Here is a 21,774-nt window from a genome sequence, read left to right as displayed (position 1 = left end):
AATGTATGATAGTCTAAAACAATCAAGATTTACAGTATTTGGTCTGGGAATACAAATATAGACAAGTAGATAAATAAACATCCTCAAATTCCTTTTTTTTTTGTCCAGTCAAAAACCTAAAAGATAGTCAGTGTACAATGCTGTGAAAGATTAAAACTAAAACAACAAAAGCAGAACATTCTCACATTTGAGGGGCTGGATTATCAATTATTATTTCAGCCCAAAATGGCCCAGGACACACACACACACACACACACACACACACACACACACACACACACACACACACACACACACACACACACACACACACACACACACACACACACACACACACACACACACACACACACACACACACGAAGTCAAAGTCCTGGTATAACCGAGGGTCATGTAGAGGGTCATGTAGTACGAGTAGGAACTAGGCTTCTGCTTGCAACACACAATGGCCCTGGATATTTAGTTGTCTTTTCCTGTTATTCACTCAGCTCTGGTGAGGAAGTACGTTCCCTACAACAGAGTACTAATAGTGGCCCACGATACTAAAGGTTCTCCAGGCACAGGAAGGACTGAGGGGCTCCAGGGACATCCTGAATCAAACAGGCTGTTTTAAGACCGTCAAGAAATACTGGGATCAACTTCTAAAGCCATTCACAGAGTAAACTTCTCATAAAGCAATAAAAGGATTTAATCTTAATACAAAAGATCATGACAGGAATATCGTCCCTTTTAGAAGAAAAGCAAACACTGTGCTCTAGTGGCCATTTAAATGTACTGCATCATAAAAAAAATACTGTTTGTGTATAAAAGCTGCACAATGAATTAGAAAACATGTTAGAAAAATTTACACATTTATTGCAAATGTTTAAAAAAAATCCGAGCACAAAACACCAATATACAGTATGTACTACCTGAAAAGGTAAATGGACCAAGTACAAGGACATTGTGTAAACTACTGATTATCAACTGGAATATACATCTCCAGAAGTCAATAATCAATAAAGATAATATTTCTGCTCCTTTAGGGCTTAGCGACAGACCGTAACAGCGTGTTCTTCAGGTACGTGCACAGCTGGTTCATCAGGTCTTTGCTCTGACCTTCGACCCAGTGCATCTCAATCACTACGTCGCTCTCCTCGAGCATCACGTTCAGCAGACACTTAAACAGGAAGTGCTGGACTGCAGCCGGGCTCGGGGGTCTCTTAGAGGGCGGCTCCCCCTCTGCAGCAGGTGTTTCCTGTGGGACCGTTTCCTGCCCTGCGTCTGTGCAGGTAGAAGACGTCACGTCCACATCTTCCCCCGGGACGTTTCCTGAGACCTCTTTCTGTTCTGCTGTCGGGTCACGTGTTACATCTTCCCTCGTCTCATTTGAAGAGGCGCCATTTTCAATCTGCTGACCAGCTGGCTCTTGTGCGGACGTCGTTTTGCTTGGAGCGCTCTCATCCTGGCTTTTGCTCTTTTGTGTGGCGGCAGACTGGTTCTGAGATGCTGGTGTTGTTGTTGCAGCAGCTGCAGCAGCAGCAGCAGCAGCCAGAGTGGTTTGAGAGCTGGTTCCAGCACAGTGAGGCGCTCTGGGAAGCTCTCGCAAGTGACGCGACCCTTCGCGCCGCTTCTGTCGTCCGTGGATCCAGGTGTTCTCCACAGCTGTTAGAAAGAGGCTCTGCTCCTGCTTTCCGCACGGGACGCGCTTGTGCAGCACCTGCAGAGTCACATGAAGACAATCTGACTAATGATGATGTTTACTGGAGATGTATGATGTACTAGATGTGTGATTCCTGTCAAAAGCACCCAAGTCCACTTCTGCAGTTTGAACAGATGCAACTATTTATTGAGTTTGTATTCGCCACGGGAACTAACTTAAAGTGTCAAACAATATCAGTGCATTCTGTCAGAGACAGACACAGATTTAATTTTGCTATTGGCTGATCTGGAGGCAGGTTTCATCACCAACCGACGGCCCCTCCCATAAAACCAACGTCTCAGACTCTGCAGAGCAGACTGTGCGGACTTGCTAGCTTAACTTTAACTTTAGAGAGGCTCAAACTTAACCTTGTATTCCTCTTCTAACCGTGGCAGTGCCGCCCTGAAGCTTACCCGCAGGTCACCGAGTGTTTTCATCAGCAGAGCAGCGATGCTGTCCACGGGGCCGCGGGCGGCAGCACCGCCTAAAGCCGAGGCTTTGGCCTGCAGCTCCTTCAGTCCCGCCTCTGGAAGCGTGAACGACAGCGGCTTCTTCACCTTCTCCAGTTTACGCTTCTTACTGGGAGGAGACTGAGACAAAAGGGAGAGAGAACAAGATGATATAAGTAAGGAGTCTATAACAGTGTATTCTGTATTTTGCCTAAATGTATGCTTATGTTTTTGTATTTTTCTCACTTCATTCATCTCATACTTTAGATACATTTTAAACTTTACTACATTCTTTTCTTTATTCTAGTCTGTTCTATTATTTGTTCTGTTCTGAAGCTCTTCTGTGTTTTTAAGTGACATATTAAGGCACCGTGACTCGATTGCTTGAGACACTCAGAGATCACAGTCTGTGTATTTGTATCATTAAATGTTTCTGTGAGGAACCTTTAACTCATAATGAAACAGTCTCAGTCGAATACTGACGCCTCAATATAAGTAGATATAAGTAGAGCAGACTGTTATAAATTTCTGCATGTCGTGATTGGAGGGCTAATATCTATGAAACATTTTTAAGTACACTTAACCTTATTCACGATTAGGCATTTATGAGGTAGCATCCAGAACTTCTTCCAATATCCTATATATCATTCACAAAACAATTCCAAAATGCCATGACACACGTAGACTGATCTTATGAGCCGATACCTTTAGCTGTGATGAGTATCGGCGATCAAACAGAAGACGGATGTTCGTTACACACCACAAGAGGGCGCTCAAACCCCACGAGCTGCTCCTGAAAGCTGCTCCCGAAACACTTGTTCCTTATTTCTAATCCCCTCTCATGTCACGCTGCGATGGCGGTGGAGGTCATTACCCAACCGAATCTGAATTAAACGCTCTGCAGCGATCATACCCTTCACGTCCACTGCAGCAAACAAGTCAGAGCTGCACTGGTGAGTCACTGCAGGCTGGCAGAAAATGGGGAGACAGCCCGGGGGGGGGGGGGGGGGGGGGGCACTCTACTGTGACAGAGCAGACAGAATGGCCGACTGACCTACAAACAGCTGAGGGAAGGAGCAGACTGTGACCTTCACACTGCTGCACTGATCTGAGGCAACTTTTGATTACTTTGAGGCCTCTTCTTTTTAAATCGTAGTATGTGATAAATATATTTGTGTTCTTTCTCTGAATGCTCTGCAGAATAACAGAGGAATCTGAAATAAAGTACAGTAAATAAATTCACATTCCTGCATCTTAGTTTTCATTGAACAAAGGCTACGTCTTCACTCACAATAACAGCTTGTTCCTGATCATGTATATATTTTTGTTGGAGTAATGCATGTTTAGAAGGGATGGACGTATTGAATTAATGTGTTGACGATGAACACTGCCTTGTTAGAGCTTCTTGTATTTCTTATTGTTTCTCACAGACGTCTCTTCCCCTTTTCCTCCACACGCTGCAAGCCCTGCAGCTCATTGTACAAGGAAATCAATAAAATCCATCAAGCCAGACCCGTCTCTTTGTACGCAGCATCCTTGACACAGATTCGTGCACCAACACATTAGTGTACACACACGCACACGCACACGCACACACACACACACACTTAGACATGAAACCTCCACAGAATCACATCCACTTCTGACTCTGCTGCTCTTTCACTCCATTATTAATCCTACTTACACACTCTCACCTCGCTGCATGGTCTCCCTCTCACACACACACACTCACACACACTCACTCAGAAAATATGGGTAAATGACCAGCCCACAGTAAAAGCCTGGCCTAATTTTAAAAACTAGGCTAGTAAAAGCCTACGAGTCCAATAAGAGCTGTTCTCTCCAGATATGTCATTCAATCATCCATCTTGATGGTGAGTGGGCACGCACACACACACAAAAACAAAATGCTGCAGATTTAACCTTCAGGCAAACATTGTAAATCTTCTCCCAACCCCCATTTCCTTCTTGTAAAGTCCCAAAACCCCCCGAGTGGACTCCTGAACTCTGGACCTTCCTGAACCCTGTCTTGCCAGAGGCCTGTATGAGCAACAACACGCCTCGAGGCCCAGATAAAGCCCGGCGTCCTCCGTCTACTCTGACTACATGCGCTCTAATCTCACCATCCAGTCTCTCTCTCTCCCTTTGTCTGTTTTTGCTGGATTTCTTTATCTACATCTTTTCCTTCGGTGCAATTAATCCATCCTCTGCATCTTTGGCTCTTGGTAATTAGAAGATCTTATATTATTCCTCCTTTAAAAAGTAGAATTACATGTTGAATTTCTTTAAAAACACCCCAGATCAAAAGCAAAGTACTCAACAACCACATACTCTGGGACAGTACACTGGGGAGGCTGTACAAGGAAGAGACAGACATCAGTATGAAAGCTCCAACAAGATATTGGTTTGAATGAACGCTCTATCAATTTAGAAATTGATCTCTATAACATCCGACTCACGATGGAATCAAAATCATTTCGACAGAACCAGAGATATCTTTATTCCACACATTCATCTTCCCTGTTAAACACGATACCTACATTACCTACAATGCAACTCAACTGCAGACAGTTAAGACAGAGATGTGGGTATGTAATGCTACTAGTGGCTAATGTAGCCTTAAACAGGCTACAGGTCTTCTTTCTAACAATTTTTTCATACTTGTTGTCTCCACAGATCTCCGTCTGTAGCCACATAGTGCTTTATACCACTTCATTCACATATGCAGTAGTACTCCCAAAGACCTGTTAACACACATTGATGTGAAACATTGGTAGAGTTCCCCTTTAAAGCAGCTTCAGTCTATTTGTACCCAGCTCTGTTTTGAGGACGACTTCTTGGACGCGAGATATAAGTCAACCTTGTGAATCCAGAGAGTCAGATTGGTTTATTTCACTTTAAAGACAATCTGTCACCGGTGTGCTTAAATAAAGTCAGAACAGAGCAGACGGCAGGGAGAAAGAGAAGATGAATGTAGAGTAAAGGTGTAATAGTAGTAAAAAGAGGGTAAAGTAGGTCACGTTGGCATGCATGTCACATATGTTATAGTCTATATGTAACTTTAATGAGCACCCCCCCATGCACATACATACATACCAGACGTCCATAGGAACACATGCATGCAGGCAGAATTGGGCAGTCGACCATACAAGGAATTACACATGCAGAAACTACTGTCATGTAAGTTTCAGTATCCATCCACACACACACACACACACACGGGGTCTGGGCTGTAGTGATGGTGAGCAGCTCTCCAGTGTAAAGAAGGATGGTGGATATGAGTTGAAGTGGAGGAGGAAGAGGAGGAGGGTTTCAGGAGAAAAAGTAGGCCAATCATTCTGCACAACTGCTTTTATGCTGAAAAGGCCAAAACAGAGACGAGTCCAACAAAACACACACAGTTGTCGTCACACAGCCGCTGCCGACCGCCTCCACCTTCCTTCATCTCTAATCTGTCACCACTCCGACATTACTATTAGCCTTTAGCTGTTGTGGCTTCTTCACTGGCCAGACGAGGACAACGGTACGGTGTGTGTATGCACACACTCCTGCCCTGGCAACTGTTGCCTGGATACAGCATGTTAAAAAAAAGCACATAAACTTATTCCCAGAGGAGGAGGAGTTAAGTGCTTCTAATGGAACGAGGCTGAGGGGAAAGAGGATCAGTGTGGAGCGGGGTGAGAGGATGGAGGTGGTACATAATTGAGGAGGAGGCTTTGGGGTGTATTGAAATATGGAACCAAATGAAGTCTATTCCTTGGTATCATCCATGCATATTGGTACTGCATTTCAGTATCCAGCTACAATCACCACAAGACAATCTGTCGAGGGTTAATTGGGCAATAAGGAGAAATAAAATGAGCTCAGACTTACCGGAACAATCACGTCATCATAGAAACTCCAAGCCAGCGCCCAGCGCATCGTCCGTCCCTGGCAGAACTCCGTGTGTGTTACTTTAGGTACCTGAGGACAAAAGAAGAGGTATGATTAGACGTGATCAGCACGTCGTCGCTGGCTGCATGCAGCAGATCAATTCACAACGAACACATTACTTCAACAATGCTTGAGTGTCCACGTTTGCGATGGGATGAGAAAACTATTTTATATCATTATATGACATAGCAGAGAAATTCTACCAGTAATTATATATTATATGATTGTTGTATATTATAAGGTCTTGAACATGTTTTAAAAGAAAGTAAAACGATTAATAAAAACATCAAACCGTCGTCCATCATTAAAACAGCTGGAGCCACTGAACTAGTCGGCTGAACTTTTTAGAGTTTGCACAGTAAGTGATAAAATGTAAAACAGCTCGACATAACCAAATCATTTTCAACAGACCGAGAACGCGACACTATGACGCTTCATCCTTGAAAGTGTTTTTCCTGCTGTGACTTCTGGCTCCACATCTCTAGTAGTGGGTGAGAAAGTAAAGCTCCATGATGTGAAAGACTTGAAGCGTCTCTCAGGACCGCTTCAGTAAATATGAGGTGGAGGAGGAACACGAAGATCAAGATCACAGAGCTCTGTATTTGAGACGTACACACTTGCTAAATTAAAAACACGAGAGACGAGGAGACACTGGAGAGAGGCTGGAGTAACGGGTGATAAAAGCATTAGCATATTAACTAGGCCGGGTTTCTGTTTACACACACTTTAAAAAGAGGCAACAGTCTCCTCTCTGGACGTTGGCCAAAGCTGCGCTCACTCTGATGAGCAGCGACAGCCCCCCGAAAACCTCTGGAGGAGCTTTGAGGGATGGCAGGTGGAGCTTTTTTCCTTTACGAGCATGTGAGGGAAGTGACTGGCACAGGACCAGATGCCGGCAGCAGTCAGGAGTCATGTGCTGGGCTATTAGTTAGGCTAATGACGCTAATGCACGTTATCTACAGTGTGACTCGGTCATGCAGCGCTAACAGAAATCAGCTGCTTCACGGCTTGTTTGTGACACAGCTTAGTGGGCAAATTAGAAAGAGCTGATGAGTTATACGTTTCGCTCGGTTTTCTGCCGCTCTGATGGCGACGAGCCGTCTGCTTCCAACAGCAATACAAATTCCCCGAAGAGTGTTGTGGCTTCAGAAGGCGAAGATGGTTTTAACAAGCTATTATCAAAGCCTGAGCAGAAGGGGCACCTCCCTGCATGAGCGAGCCGAGATCAAAAGCTGCGGACGCTTCGTAACTCATTGATTGCAGAGGATGCAGATGTATTTGTGCGTTTGCCTCGGTTGGTACTCACCCCTTGCTTCCTCAGCTCCTCTTTCAAAGGTGCCAAGCTACATTTCTTCCCCAACATGCAGCTGTACCACCTGCAGACAGAAGAATCCATATCAACCTGCTGTGTGCCGCTGCGTTAGCGGGCATGAACTATTGAGCAGAGATCAAACGAGCCGAGGTGAACTTTGGGGAGCAGCTCAAACACACAAAGTACAACATGACAGGAAAAACATCTGTGTGTCTGTGTGTGTGTGTGTACAGTGCAGAGTGCACTGATCAATAATCTCTCCTGTGCAATACAGACGCAAAGTTGGTCTTGATCAATGAGGAGTAGAGTCCAGCCGGGGAAGATGGAGGAAAGATAAACACACCAGGGAGTCAGACTAGAAGGAAGTAAACCTTGTCAAGGTTTGTTTAGTTTTAACTCAACATTGTTTAAGCTAATCATCTTAATTTAATCGGCACAGTTTAGGAAGTAAAAGATAAAACGTGATGAATAGATAGGTTAAGCATGCATGTATCCTACAAACTCTAGTTCCACTGGGAACAAAAATATTTGTTTTGTTCACTTTCATAGGTCCTGTCGATTCCAACTGCCAGTTAATGGAAATGTTGACTAATCTGAGTCGCTTCCAAAAGGTGCGGCCCCAGAAATAAGCGTTTCTGAGAATTAAAAAGTCCTTTTCTGGCTATTTATTTGCTGAAAAAGTACTTCTGCCTCTGCTGCATGATTTCTGGGTAAAGTTTTATTAAATCTATGTTCGTTTTTTTTAAGTCAATCAAAGAAAATTAATGATAATGTTTTCTTAGTAATTGAAAATAATTCCAAGCAAAAAGCCACTGAAATGTGAGAATAAGACGAGGTTCTAAGTCCCACATTGTTAATTATTGAATATATTTGAAGACGTCACCTTGGGCTCAGGTACATTCTGACATTTTATGGACAAAACAATTAATCAAAGACAAATGATTGTGTTCTCTATGGTTAAATGGAACATAAATCAAGGGACTTAAATGTGATTTTAAGAACGGTTAGCACATTAATAACATCTATTTACACCAGTTTAGATTTATATGAATGTATATATCATGTAATGTATAGCAGTGCAGGATATTGCATTTCTTTTCTTCCTTTTGGGTTGAAGGACCTCTGACTTGTGATCAAACCTAAGCCCTAGTAAATAGTTATGTTTCTGAATGTACATAAAGGTACAAAGTTACAGTCGCGCCCAACGACTGCAGATGGAATCACATCTTAAAAACGATTGACGGAGAGGACGATGATCTGTAATCAGGTTCGGGAGGTTTGAAGATGCCCGGAGGGGGGGAGGGGGAGGGAAGAGCAACATGTCAGCCTTGGTTGACAAAATGAAATATTGAACAGCTCTAATATTCACAGATGTTCCCCACTTTTCGACACAGTGGGGAGGGGGGGGGGGGGGGGCTTCCCTCCTCCACCGGCAGCTTGTCAAACATCCTAGAGTGTGCAGCTGCGTTGGCTTCCACATTCTCTATTGAAGCATGTGTGATTACACTCTTATGAGCAGAGATGGCAATTTTCATATCAATGGCACGATAAATGAAGAGTATCACCTCGTTTCTTTACTGGGGTTTTGGATGCGTGTTATACTGGGAAATAAGGTGGCATGCCCTGATCTGACACGAATTACACTTTGGTGGAAAGAAGAGGGGAAGAGGAGCAGGGTGTGAGTGGTGAGGATGTCTCAAAGGACCAATCGGTGAAGCTGACAGGGTTTCCATGGGCACCTGGTGGCTCGGGTGTCCCAGCATGCATTTGGGAGTGACAGCCGGCTCCGGTTGGTTTGGCCTGAGCATCAAACCTGTTAAAAACAAATACTGGCTACACGAGTGCAACACAGAGCCGCACAGGAGCAGGCAGGTGTTCAGATGGGGCCCTCTCAGGAGCGCTCATCTTTCCAGCGACGCATTATTTAAACACACACTACTTCCCCGTCGGAGGCCAAGCAGGTGTGGCGTGTCTAATCAGCTTTAATAGCGCCACTCTGCAGCTCCCTCTACCCGTGTCTCACTCTGCTGCCCCGGTGACAGCCCTGGGAACGGGGGAGGGTAATGCGACGGCCGCTGGAGACACTCCCACCCAAACACAGCTGTTCCCTGTGGTCTCCCGGATACAGTACATGGGTGAGCTTGTGCCAGAATCATTAAACCAAGAGTGGGTGACGGCTCCATTAATGTGCAGCGACCCATCTGCACGTTTCACCTCTTGGTGTCTCCCCTTCACTGGTGCTCTCAGCAGCCATTAAAACCTCTCCAAAGAGAACCAAAGTGCAGTGCTCTTGTTCATCCATCTGCCACTTCAGATCTGTAGCTGTGTAATATCTAGCTGTGGTTTAAATGTGATCTTACATACGATATAAAATACACCAACACCTATACGGGAGGAAATCCTGATTGCGTTTGAGTTTGGATTTTGAAGGTCAGAGTCCGGCTCTTTATCTCACCGCAAGCGTTTCTTGAGCTGCAGGCTGTCGTGAATGATCCTCTTTACGAACTCAAGTTCCCCACCCTCCGCCATGATCTCCGTCACCCCGCCTGTGTTCACCGAGCTGGGTGGAGGTCGCCGTGAGTTCCTGGAGTTCACCCCCTGGAGAGAGCAACAAGACAGACAGAGATTAAGATGAAATCCTATTAGAAGCCTGTTACTATCGTGTAAACAAACACAGCGAACAAGTGCAGTGTTGACTCTCAATGAGCCAAACACGTCAACAGAAGTCTATCCATTTCTAATGTAAACGTTCAGGACAAGACACCAGTACAATGTTAACGTTTAAGAAGGGAAACACTCACCTTTGCTTCAAGCTGATTGGCAAAGAAAGGAGGGTTGCACATGCAGAAGTCGAACACTATTTCTGTCTCTTCTTTCAAGGCGTCCATCAGGAGAGTCTTCTGAGGGACTTTGACAACTAGGAAAGTGGAAGCACGCAGAGATGAAGCAGTGATTTGTAAGTTCAGTGGTTTAGCTCATCATGACAGCTCTTGGGAATGAATGAATGAAAAAACAGTCCAAATCTGTGGCCTTCGATGGCACTATGAGACACTGATATTGAAAGCTTTGCATTTACCATCATCCCATAACTTGTTATTTGTAGCCACAGTTCAGCCAAAGTTATGTAGTCTTCCTTAAAGACACACTAGGTGAGCGAATGTACAAACACTTCACTGAAAGGCTGCGGTTTAAAGGCTTGAGATTCAGCGTTCATGAGTGGACCACATTTACCTTTAATGAGGTCAGACATGTTGTTCTGCTCAACGTTTTTCGTCGCGTAGTCAAAACAGATGTCGTCCACCTCTGTGGCCAGAAAGTACCAGCCGTTCATTGTGGCTCCCAGTAAGGGGTAGATACAAGACGCACCAGTGCCTGAGAAAACACACACACACATTTGGCAGTTTGAGGATGTGTGTTCATTAGGAAGATGAATGGTTATGTGTTTCATTGGCCAATATGGAAATGTGTTGTTTAAAGTACATGGTAAAGAGATTATAACGGACAATAAATGTCAGTTCCAGCAGCTGTTATTAAATCCTCCACACATGACAGCATTGGACACAGCCGCACAAGTCAGCCCAGGCTCAGATAAGTGGCACCGGTTGGTAAAGGACACGCGCAGTGGTGATCCATCAGGGAGCGGACAGATTCAACCTGCTTACAGAAAGATGCAGGGTCATCAATCAGTGACCTGAGGTCCTAAAGAGGACACACACACACACACACACACACACACACACACACACACACACACACACACACACACACACACACACACACACACACACACACACACACACACACACACACACACACACACACACACACACACACACACACACACACACACACACACAGCTTTTTCTCTGACTGACAGAACGGCAAACACGCTGTGACATGTGGGTGAGGATTTGGCTGCTGAGTGCTGGGAACACTGGGAACGACTGGGCTCACGTGTACCAGCTGGAGGCACCGACTGACATTTTGTGTGCCACACTGAGCTGCTGGAAGCCACATCCAGAACCAACAAGAGCAGGGGTCCCAAATGTAAACTAACTGGGGGACACTCGCGTGAACAAACAGGGTTAATTCGTATATTTTTTGCTCTCAGTTACATGAAAAGTCAGCTTGATGTTTTCGGAGCATCCTCACCAGGATGATGATCAAAGGTAAACAATCGCACACAGTAAACGATGGGGAGTACATGAGACAAAGAGCGGCGGTGGTACCGATGTCGATGCCCCTGCGCGGCTGCTTCTGGCCGTCGATGAGGTCCTCCACCCAGTGGATGTAGTTGAGGCGGAGGGGGACGGTGGGGATGAGGCGCTCCAGAGGGATCTCGATGGTCAGACCAAAGTCCTCCTTCAGCAGGGTGCAGGTCAGCGCTCGCACCGCCTGCGGCTCTTTGAAGTTCACACTAGAGGAGCAACAAGCATGGCTCAATGAATTCATGTGCGCATCTAAATCCTACAGCAACACAAAGGAAGATTCAGGTTTTGGGGTTTTTATTCCAACTGTTATGATTGTATCCACAATTCTTTTTTATTTTATCTAAACCACTATTTTATGAAGTCGTAATTTTTGTTTTCTCCTCCAAATACGTTTGGTTGATGTTAACCCGATAGTCATCATTACTGATAGAAACGGTGACCAAAGCTACGAGAATATAACCCATGTTGAATAAAACCACAATTTCCCTTTAAGGATGGTTTCAATTTCGTGACACGCTGATCCTCTTGTTTTATCAATGAGGCGACCTGCCAGCAATTTACCAAACTGCTCCTAATACTGCACTTCATTAACCCTCTGCTCCTCCAGCCTGAACCTCATTACTTCACATCACACACACACGCGCGCGCACACACACACACACACACACGCGCATGAAGGATAAGAGGGAGATAAGCAGCCCATCAACTCAACAATCCCCTGCTAATGACAATGACAAAGACCTCCCACTTTTTACTCCCAGTGCTCAGTCCCACTCGCTCTGCTCTCCCGTCTCTTCCTCTCGACATGTTTAAGGATTTCGGCTGTCACACAAGGGGGCACGAGTGCGGCAGACAGAGCGAGTGGGCGAGATATGTATAATTAAAGCTTCGCTGAGCGCTTTCGCACCTCGGCAGATGTAATTAGACACATCCTGGTGATGGCAGCGTCTGGCACCTCACCGGTGTTAGTGTGAGCAAAAGAATAAAACTCTACGGATGGTGGAGATTAGACCTCTGAGACACAAAGCAGCCAGCATCTGATTATGTTTTCATTTCTTTCCACAAATCAATTACACACGAAGAGCTAAAATGTTTATCCCTCAGTATTCAGCTCCTCTTTGGGGATATTTCACAACACACAAAATCGAATCCAAATTTACATTTTTCCCCGTCTTCTAGCTCAACTTGATGACCAAAATGCTACTGAAGCGTCCAGTCTCAGTCCAGAGAAGGGAGACGAACAGTTGGTTCTCTCTCTTCTGCTACTTTGGATTTAATCAAATAAAGAAACGATCAAAGCGTACACGGACCATACGGCGCCGGTCAGTGTCGCACACAGAAGGCCAACGTCAACTATAGGCCGACGCCGTTTCACCAGCTTTGTGGAGTTTTGCGTCTGTGGGTTAATAATAATATTTTTAATAATTGATGACAGTAAATTTAGATTGTATGGACCCAGTAGTAGAGGTGAAACGCTGACCCGTATTTCTTTTGAGCAGGTGTCCGGGTACAACACACAGAACCTTTAAGCAAGTGTTTCCACTGATAACAGCGCTGTGCTGCTTCAGGTGCCGGTGAGACGTGTGTTGGGTTTATGTCCTACTCATCGTTTTATTCCTTTAGACCAACTGAACTGAGCTACAGGGGGCCTCGTTTGAGGCGTTGATCAGGGGGCCGTAATGTGTATAATCTCTCTACTGTCGGCTGAGTAATGACGGCATAAAAGGCCCTAAAAATAAGTATTTAAAAAAACAAAACATTCTGGGGGCAAAAGCTGCCGAGGTGACTCTGGTCACTAAACTCTGCATCTTCCTTCAGGAGTGATAACAAAGACAGACGACGCTCCAGGTGTGAGACATCAATCTTACCCCGCGTCTCCTCACCTAATGAACATATTAGGTTAATGGTCCAGTTTAATCAGTGACCTCCAGGAGGAGAACCAACACCTGGCTCTCCTTTCACATTCACAAAAGACGAACCAGTGGAGAGATTCTGCCCTTTTCAAAAGCCGGAGCTTTGGGGAGGAATCGAGCTAATGAGGGAGAAGTGATACATCAGCATCACGCTCACTCTTCCCCAAAATGAAAGCGCAGCCTCTCCCAGATATTCTGCTCTCTTTCTTTTCTCCTCCGAGGCGTCATTAGATCAGGATCAATATTCAGAGAGAGGGAGGCTGCTCAGGCCAGCCCTCTATTTTTAGTCCCTGATGAGTGTGTGTGTGTGTGTGTGTGTGTGTAATGCAGACCGATCACTCCCATCAGCAGCCGTTGCGAATGCCACGTCTCCATGGCAACCCCACCTACTGAACAGACGAGGAGAGCACGCAAATCCGGCCACGCTGGAGCAATGGCTGCAGCAAGACGGAGCGGGAGAGTGCCCGCGATCTACGCCGGTGCAGCGCGCTTACGACATGAATGTGGCCGACGGGACGCAGCGAGGGACAAACATCTCGATGAGAAAGTAGTGATGAGACGACGAGTGTGTGCATGGAGGGGGGGGGGGGTTAGTTAAAGCTCAGAACTCTATTATAGCTCACACACTCAGGTAAAACAGCCGGACCAGGTGTGAAGGAGAAGACAGAGTGAGACGAAGGAGACGACATCATCAGACCAGAGGAGAGTTTACTGCTGAGACAAACAGCTTGCTCTCACCTCCACGCTACATGATCAACACACACACACACACACACACACACACACACACACACACACACACACACACACACACACACACACACACACACACACACACACACACACACACACACACACACACACACACACACACACACACACTTTCAATCTGTCCACAGAGAGGTGACCTTCGAGGTTCATCTCCTTCACTCTGTGTGCTGGAAAAAACATTTTATGCTGTTTAGCAGCAACTTCTTCTCTCATGTCAGGAGTTTGTTTTTTTCTCTCTCTGAAACGAATGCATCACTTAAAACACATTTAAAGCTAGACTTTGAATATCTCTGAGCTCATTTTGTGGTATTTTTGAAATTCTGCAGATATGCGGATGGTATAAAAAAAAGATTTAAACAACAACCAGCAATTATGGCTAAAATTATATTTTTTCTAGATGTTTCTCTGATTATTTATTATGACTTATGATTTTGCGAATAAAATGTTTGTTGAAGTCGTCATCTCTTACTTTTATTTTTAACATAAAAAACAAGACAACATAAGACCAGGAGGATGAGGTCATTGATTAAACACAAACAAATACACGTGTTTAGGTGCATTTGCCCCAAAGAATTAAAGCAAAAAGAGAAATAAAAAAGTAGAGAAAATAGAGCGTTTAACTGTCTCCATTTATCTTTTTTCATTTCCAACAATATAGAAGAAGATTTCAGTGGATCAGACAAGCCCACCGTGTTGGAGTAAAGATTGTGGAAACAAAAAGCAATAGATGTGATTGGAAATAGCATTTTAATCTTAGTGATAAAAGAGACGGATGCAATAGAAAGATATCTTGTGTTTAGGTTTTGTGGTGAAGTTTACTCATCAGCCAACAACTAATCAATGGGATCTCATCTGTTCACGTCAGCTAAAGAAAGCTTATTGGAGCTGCTTACCAGAAACCCCGTGGCCCCAAATTATGATTCATGATTAACTGTTTTTTCAGATCAATGATTGGGAGTACAGTGATGGTTGTGCCGGGGTATTAAAGGGCACGGCACCACGGTCACAGTAGATCCAGTAGGTGAAATATGTAAATGTCCAGATAGTCAAATGTATCTGCATGGTAATACCTGCTGGGCTTTCCAGTGCTGCCGATTTATCAAGTTTAAATGTGGCATCAGAGGTCAAAGTTGTTCATTCTCTTCTATTGCAAAGAACATGTTAAATAATAATTATCTGAACACAAAACCGGTGTGAAAATTGAACATTTCATTAATTAAGGAAGTGAAAATCCTTCCACAGATGAACGTCTCTTATATCTCTTAAATATGACGACTGAATTAAATGTCAGTCAGGCTGTTGCATTTTTAATACCCAATCATGCCTCCTAGTCCCACCCCTCTAACTGGCTGATCTACCCCCCCCCCCCCTCCCCTTCTCCTTCCACAAAAACAAACCACAATTCAGACATTTATTTATATTTGATCCGTTCCTCACTTAAACCCCAATCACCCCCCCCCCCCCACATTTCTTCTGTTGATGCCTCTGGTCTGAGCTCGGCCCGCCGCTATCAGTCCTCCACACCGACGCTCCCTAAATGAAGGGAGACGATTCTCCCCCGAGGATTGAATGAGTGTCTCCCCAAGATTACTCTCATCCCTAACTCTCCGATTAAATACTTAAAAAACCCAGTCGATGAATTCATTGGGAAATACAAAACCACACTAATCCCTCAACTGATGGAATGGCAGACGGGGAAACGGGGAAACGGGGGGGGGGGGGGGGGGAAGAGCCAAATTTCTGCAGAAAGCCAACGAGAGCGGGTACCACACACGAAGGGAGACACGAATCCTGGACATCCGTTCATGCAGCAGGCAAAGAGAACAAATGGCAACTGACTCCAGCCTGATGTCTGATCAGTGTGCAATATACTACTGAACCTATTTGTTTAAAGGAAGAGGAGGCAGACTTCTGGACATTAAAAATGTTTTGTTTTCTTGTAAAAGCATGTTTCAAACACATCTGGCGGACTCCCAATAAACATTTTGTAGCCACGTTACCGTCGTGGCTCCGGGAATGTCGGGATGACAATCCATCAACAACCGTTGGATGGATTGTCATGACATTTTGTACGGACATCCGCGTCCCCCTTCAGGAGGAATTGGAATAACTTTGGTGATTCTTTTGCCACCCATCAGGTCAAAATTTTAACCTCAGCCTCAACCTCAGCCTCAGGTGACCACGGTAAGCATCAGTATGTTAGCATGCTAACTTAAGTATGTAGCTCAAAGCACTAGCGTGTACTACACTCCTACAGAGAGGCTAGCATGGCTGTCAACTATTAATCTTGTTCTTTGATTAAAGGCTTAAATGATTCATTTTGATTTTCTGTCGATCAGCTAATCAGACCTACTAATGGTGACGTCACTAAATAGACTAATGTTAAATGGAAGTAGATCATGCAGTCTTATAGGACTGGGCGATAATTCAATATAATTCATCGTCTTTCAATGGAATCATGATGAAATCATATATTGACATATTGTAATACTCATTTACCTTGTCTCAGTTGATAATAACCATATACTTACGCAAAACCTAGAATATCTGATCAAACTATGTTAAATACAAACCTTTGTCTTAATCTGATTACTCTGTATTTGGGTGCATGCACGTAAACATAGCCAGTGTTTGGCTAGAAATCGTCCTTGTTGTCTACAAAAAAAGCAGCACATAACTTCTGTCTAGTCGTCTACTTCCCCAATAGTCTAAAGTTCCAGCCCCAACACTACCAGCCCATTGTCTGTCCGTCTGTCTGTGAGCCACAGACTGACAGAGACACTACAAAGTGATAATTAACACCTGTCACAGACGGACATCCAGGCGAGTTTTTTCCAGCGTGCCCACACATGCAGATGCTCGGGCCCGCCGTAAGATGATTGACTGGCCACCTCACAACCACAAAGGACCCGCCCACACCGATATGTTCACGTTCACACACAGATGTTCAGACTCGCTGCAGTGACACCATGTCAGCGTTCATCTGCATAACACAGACAATAACAAGCGATTACCTCACTGAGCAGACGAGGTACCCAAACAAAGAGGGAGGAGAGCGTCTCCGCACTGACAGAGGAACCGCAGACCTCAAGAACTGTCAGCTCTTACAATCGGTGGCATTTTGCTTTGTTTTGACAGACATTTGTATCAACTGAACAAAAACTAAATTTATAAAAAGACACGCCGACAGGTCTCGACCAACTTAACCAAGATAAATCGTAAATGCTAAGTAAATAAGACTGGGTTGCAATGCCAATACAAACAACCCTTTTATAACACTAATAATCTGCACAAGAACACCGTTTATATAGAAATGTCCTCAAATAAATAGCAGAATTATTATCTATATGAGGAAACATCTAATCAAAAAGAGGAAGAATTGGATCAAGCCTTTGATGCTAACTTTCCGTGCTCGACAGTTACAGATTCTCGGCAAAAGAGAAACATTGTTGCTAAAATAAAACAGTTTACGACATAAATCTGAAACATAAGTTGCATCAAAACACCCCGAACGACAGAAGAGGCAAAAGTAGACTCAATCTATTTGTTTCCAGATAAAACTCTGATTACTGGAGAAATACTGATAACTGTACTCGTATATTGTAATAAACGGCAGGTGCAAGTAGCACAGGTGTAAGTAATAACATTAACGATGTCTCGGTAATACACAGGGGGTCTGACTCTGACACACCTGGATTTAATGCAGCCTTTATTAATGAGTCACATCTGTGCTTTACCTGCATTTAAAAAAACATGCAAAGAAAGAAATGACTTATTTACAAAAACTAAAAGCCTCTGTGATTTATCCATTTACCCCAATCTAGGTTTAAATACTCATCTACGTGTTAATAGTTTAAATTTAATCTAGTTCCAGTTTCTTTCCCACAGCAGCAGCAATCACGAGCTGACGTTGTTTGAAGTCACTAATCCCACCAGACATACTCTGCCTTTGTTCTCCTGCCTGGACTTTCTCACATCGTGACATCTCACTGGGAAACACACACACACACACACGGGTCCAGTTTGAGGAGTGAAACACAGGAAGCTTACGGGGCAGTTTTTGATTGACACGCCAACCTATTGTTACAATTGGAGTTCAGTTTAAACCGCCACTCACACATACTTTGTGAAGACTCTCTAATGAATAAAGAGAGCAGCAATCGGAGTGAAATGGAAAAGAAAAAAACTTTTGATGTTGGTTCCATTAATCATGTGTCCAGCCGTTCGTCCTCCTGCTGTTGCAGAAGCTGAACGAGCAGTAAAGACCAGCCTGAGTCAGCAGCAGTGCTGAATGAGATCCTCAGGTCTCCACTCTGGCACACTGGTGAAAAGGTGTTTCTGTACTTCAGTATGCTCACAAAATGGCTAAAAACATGTGGATAATGTATGATAATCTTGATTATTTAATTCCAATAACTATGGACATTAATATGCTGCTAACACTAGTCTCCACTCTTCTGGTTTCAGGCTTTGCACGAAGAATTCAGAAGTGAGGTCTGCCACTGGTGTTGGCTGATAACGTGGCGTCCATCACATTACATGCGTTCATAGAACAACAGAGTTGGTTGTGTAGGGTTAAAATATTGTGGATATTTCTGAGCTCTGAGGAATGTCCCAGTCTAAATTATTAGAGATGCTTCGATCCACCATTTTTCTCCACCCAACATCGATTCCGACACCTCAACGTCATAATTTTCTCCATATTTAAAATCTGTGTGGCTCAGTGTGCATGGAGCTCATAGGAATGAGGCCATTGGTCGCTGCGATGCTGAAACGTGCCGGTCGGCGGCCATGACTGAATGACTGAATCTGAATGCGGAAACACCGAATTTTATCGTGATCCGGACCAAAGACGAAAAGACCAAACGATGAAAGTAATAATGTGGGTCGATCACGTCATGGGGGATACCCAATCAGCTTGAAAGGTCAGCATCTGCACTGATACCAAGTTGGTGTTTCAGATCAGTGCATCCCTTGCAATTGCATAGTTGTAGTTTCCACCAACTTGGGGCCTTTGCTTGACCCAGCTTTGACCCAGCACCATGTATATGTAACACACCATCCACAAAGTCATAATTTGGACATTTCTGTCACTGAAATCTTCTTCGAGGGGAAAAAAAACAACGGATGCAAAGTAACAAACATGATTTCCGGCAAACAACGAAGGTTTCTTCCATTTCAGTCAATACAAAGACGCAAAATCAAAGATGAGGATGTGGACGGGTGATATAGAGTGTTTATTCAATAAACACAAAAAGAATAAACAGAGCTGCTGTGTGGCCATCTCCCATACAACTTAACTTATGATGAGAGTTTGAGATTTGAGATCAGGGATGAGTAATATGATACACTTCAGACTTCTTTAATATACTAAACACACACACACACACACTGCAGTCTCGGGTACTCACACAGGTCGTCCAGCAAGACTGGTGTGCACGTGCTCCTGGAAGTCTGGGTATTTTGAGGCCAGGTAAGCAAAGTCCGGCGGCTTGTCTTTGTAACGGTTCCGGGGATGCATGGACTTATTCAGAGCCATGACCAGAGCCCTGCTTTAGATGGAGGGAGAGGGTGAACTTAAAGCAACGACAGGCACAAACTAAATATAACGAGCACCGACTGAACCTTTTAACGTGTAACGTAATATGTAGCCAGTATTTGTGCCGGCCTACCTTTTATTGTCGTGTTGTGATGGAGCCTGTTGTTGTTTTCCGACTGGTGGTAACTTTGTTGGACTAAACGACTGAGGAGAAAAAGCTCTCACAACTCACGTTGACAAAACGTTGCTCACTCTCTTCCGGGATGTTTGCGACGTCACCGCGCTACGCCAGTGCGTGTTGACGTCATTAAAAAAAAAAAAAGGTTCCACGTAAAGTGTCAGATCATTTTACTTTACTTCATTTCATTTTATTGTTACTGTGTAACTTTATTTTACTTCTATTTTATTTGAATTTACTTGATTTTTTTTTTATGCATATTATTTGACTTTACTTCGGTTTAATTCTGAATGTTTAGATAAAAGTATTAGTTATCAACTGAACCTTTTTGCGAAAATTAAGGTTAATGATTCAGTCCTTTCTTTTACAAAAGTGACTTTTTCAACAAACAAAACTTCTATTCATCTGTGAATTATTAATTCACGTTTTTTTTCTTGCAACTTAAAACAAATTGTTTTGTGCTTCTTCCTTTGCCGTTTAGTTTTATTACCATATAAACACTTTGATTGCACCTTTTTACATTAACATTTATATGATAAATGCAGAGCGTAAATATTCTTATGATCAGTTTGCATTTAAATACAATAAAATTAATCCCTCTGGCGCACTTCAAATGAACTGGAACTCACTGGTGGGAAATTTTGCTCAATTTTGCTCCGAATATACTTTTTTTTTTTTAAATAAATGTCACCTTCAGTATAATAAACAACAATACAAATGCAGATTTTTTTTTTCTTATTTTATTATATCGCAAACAATAAATGACATCCAGGTATATTGTTAACAGTTTGCTGAGTGAAGAGTGAGACCTTAGTGGCGAAAACATCATGAGCTCTCCTGTCGGAGCTGGTTGTGCAGTCTTAGCCCTCGGCTGTGGTTCACAGGCAGCTAGAAGACGGGTGGAAACGACCCACAGACAGGTGGTCAGAGCCCGTCTGTGGGTCGTTTCTCACACCAGAGCAGAACAGGGATTGTTTGGGACCTGCGAATGGGGAAAAGGGGGATTTTTCTTCATCAGGGCAAACACTTGCCCACAACTCCAGCAGCTGTGTTGTATCTGTATCACAGATTCTTACAAAAGAAGCAGAACACACATCATCCTGACCTTTCATAAACAACCTCCTTGAGTAAAATCAAGGAAGGGAATACGTTTTTAATTTACATTTTATGGTCTGGCATGTCATAGTGTGTCCCTGAGGAGACTAGCGTCATTATTAACAAAAGGAGACTGATTTCTCAAGATAAACCAGATTGTACTGACAGACGTCTCCATTTTTGGCTTCAGCTAGAACATTTAACACAGGCATCTTCCTTATTCATGCCAAATTGTACTACAAAATTCCCCCAAAGTCTCTGCCTCAGAAGTTAGGACAGAGGAAATAGCTGGTAGAAAAAAAAAAAGAAAAAAAGACCTTTGTAAGGGGGGCACACACCAAAAAGGAGACATGATTTATATTTCCTGAAAGAAAGGGTTTCTCCTTTGGGACGTCCTAGTCTGCCACAATCCCATTGCATTTACAGAGGAGGAAGACCTCCTTCAAATAGCACCACACACACAACAAAACCAGCCGTCCTACAACCAACAGAGCCAGTCGACCAAGGCCACCGCAATGTGAGAGGAACAAGTTGATGCTTTGGGAAGTAGGCTACGCGTATCCGCTTTCTTGCTGAGAATAGACGAGTCATGTTTGTGCGATACTTTTGTATTTTACTGGAGAAATATCAAATTCACTATTTACTAAAAGTAATATAACGTGTGGATAAACGAATATACAGTGTTTTATTTA

General features: G+C 43.8%; 1 protein-coding gene across 2 annotated transcripts; it reads right to left on the bottom strand.

The window, feature by feature from the left end:
* Positions 1 to 834: 834 nt before the first annotated feature.
* Positions 835 to 20,089, bottom strand: mettl16 (methyltransferase 16, N6-methyladenosine). 2 transcript variants are annotated; one of them, XM_076100919.1, is made up of 10 exons: positions 19,943 to 20,089; positions 19,682 to 19,822; positions 11,605 to 11,792; positions 10,607 to 10,747; positions 10,177 to 10,292; positions 9,831 to 9,973; positions 7,370 to 7,439; positions 6,004 to 6,093; positions 2,095 to 2,271; positions 835 to 1,699 (listed from the first exon to the last, which is right to left on the bottom strand). In XM_076100919.1, exons 2-10 carry the CDS (start codon positions 19,807 to 19,809, stop codon positions 1,022 to 1,024), a joined length of 1,731 nt encoding a protein of 576 aa, XP_075957034.1. In that variant the 5' UTR covers positions 19,810 to 19,822; positions 19,943 to 20,089; the 3' UTR covers positions 835 to 1,021. The 2 variants fall into 2 exon arrangements, with proteins under 2 accessions (XP_075957034.1, XP_075957035.1); XM_076100920.1 differs by having other exon boundaries at positions 19,682 to 19,819; positions 19,943 to 20,069.
* Between the last annotated feature and the right edge of the window lie 1,685 nt (positions 20,090 to 21,774).

Source organism: Anarhichas minor, unplaced genomic scaffold (assembly GCF_050575085.1).
Source record: "Anarhichas minor isolate MPS153535 unplaced genomic scaffold, ASM5057508v1 ptg000026l, whole genome shotgun sequence".
Lineage (NCBI taxonomy): Eukaryota > Metazoa > Chordata > Actinopteri > Perciformes > Anarhichadidae > Anarhichas > Anarhichas minor.
Note: the sequence above shows the minus strand (reverse complement) of the source record. Positions and strands in the feature narration are given on the sequence as shown.

Coding starts and splice junctions, on each gene's coding strand:
- mettl16 (XM_076100919.1), bottom strand. CDS start 19,809: ATGGCTCTGAATAAGTCCATGCATCCCCGGAACCGTTACAAAGACAAG. Junction 10,748..11,604: donor GCGCAGGGGCATCGACATCG/GTACCACCGCCG, acceptor GTGTTTTCTCAG/GCACTGGTGCGTCTTGTATC. Junction 6,094..7,369: donor AGGAGCTGAGGAAGCAAGGG/GTGAGTACCAAC, acceptor TTTTGTCCTCAG/GTACCTAAAGTAACACACAC.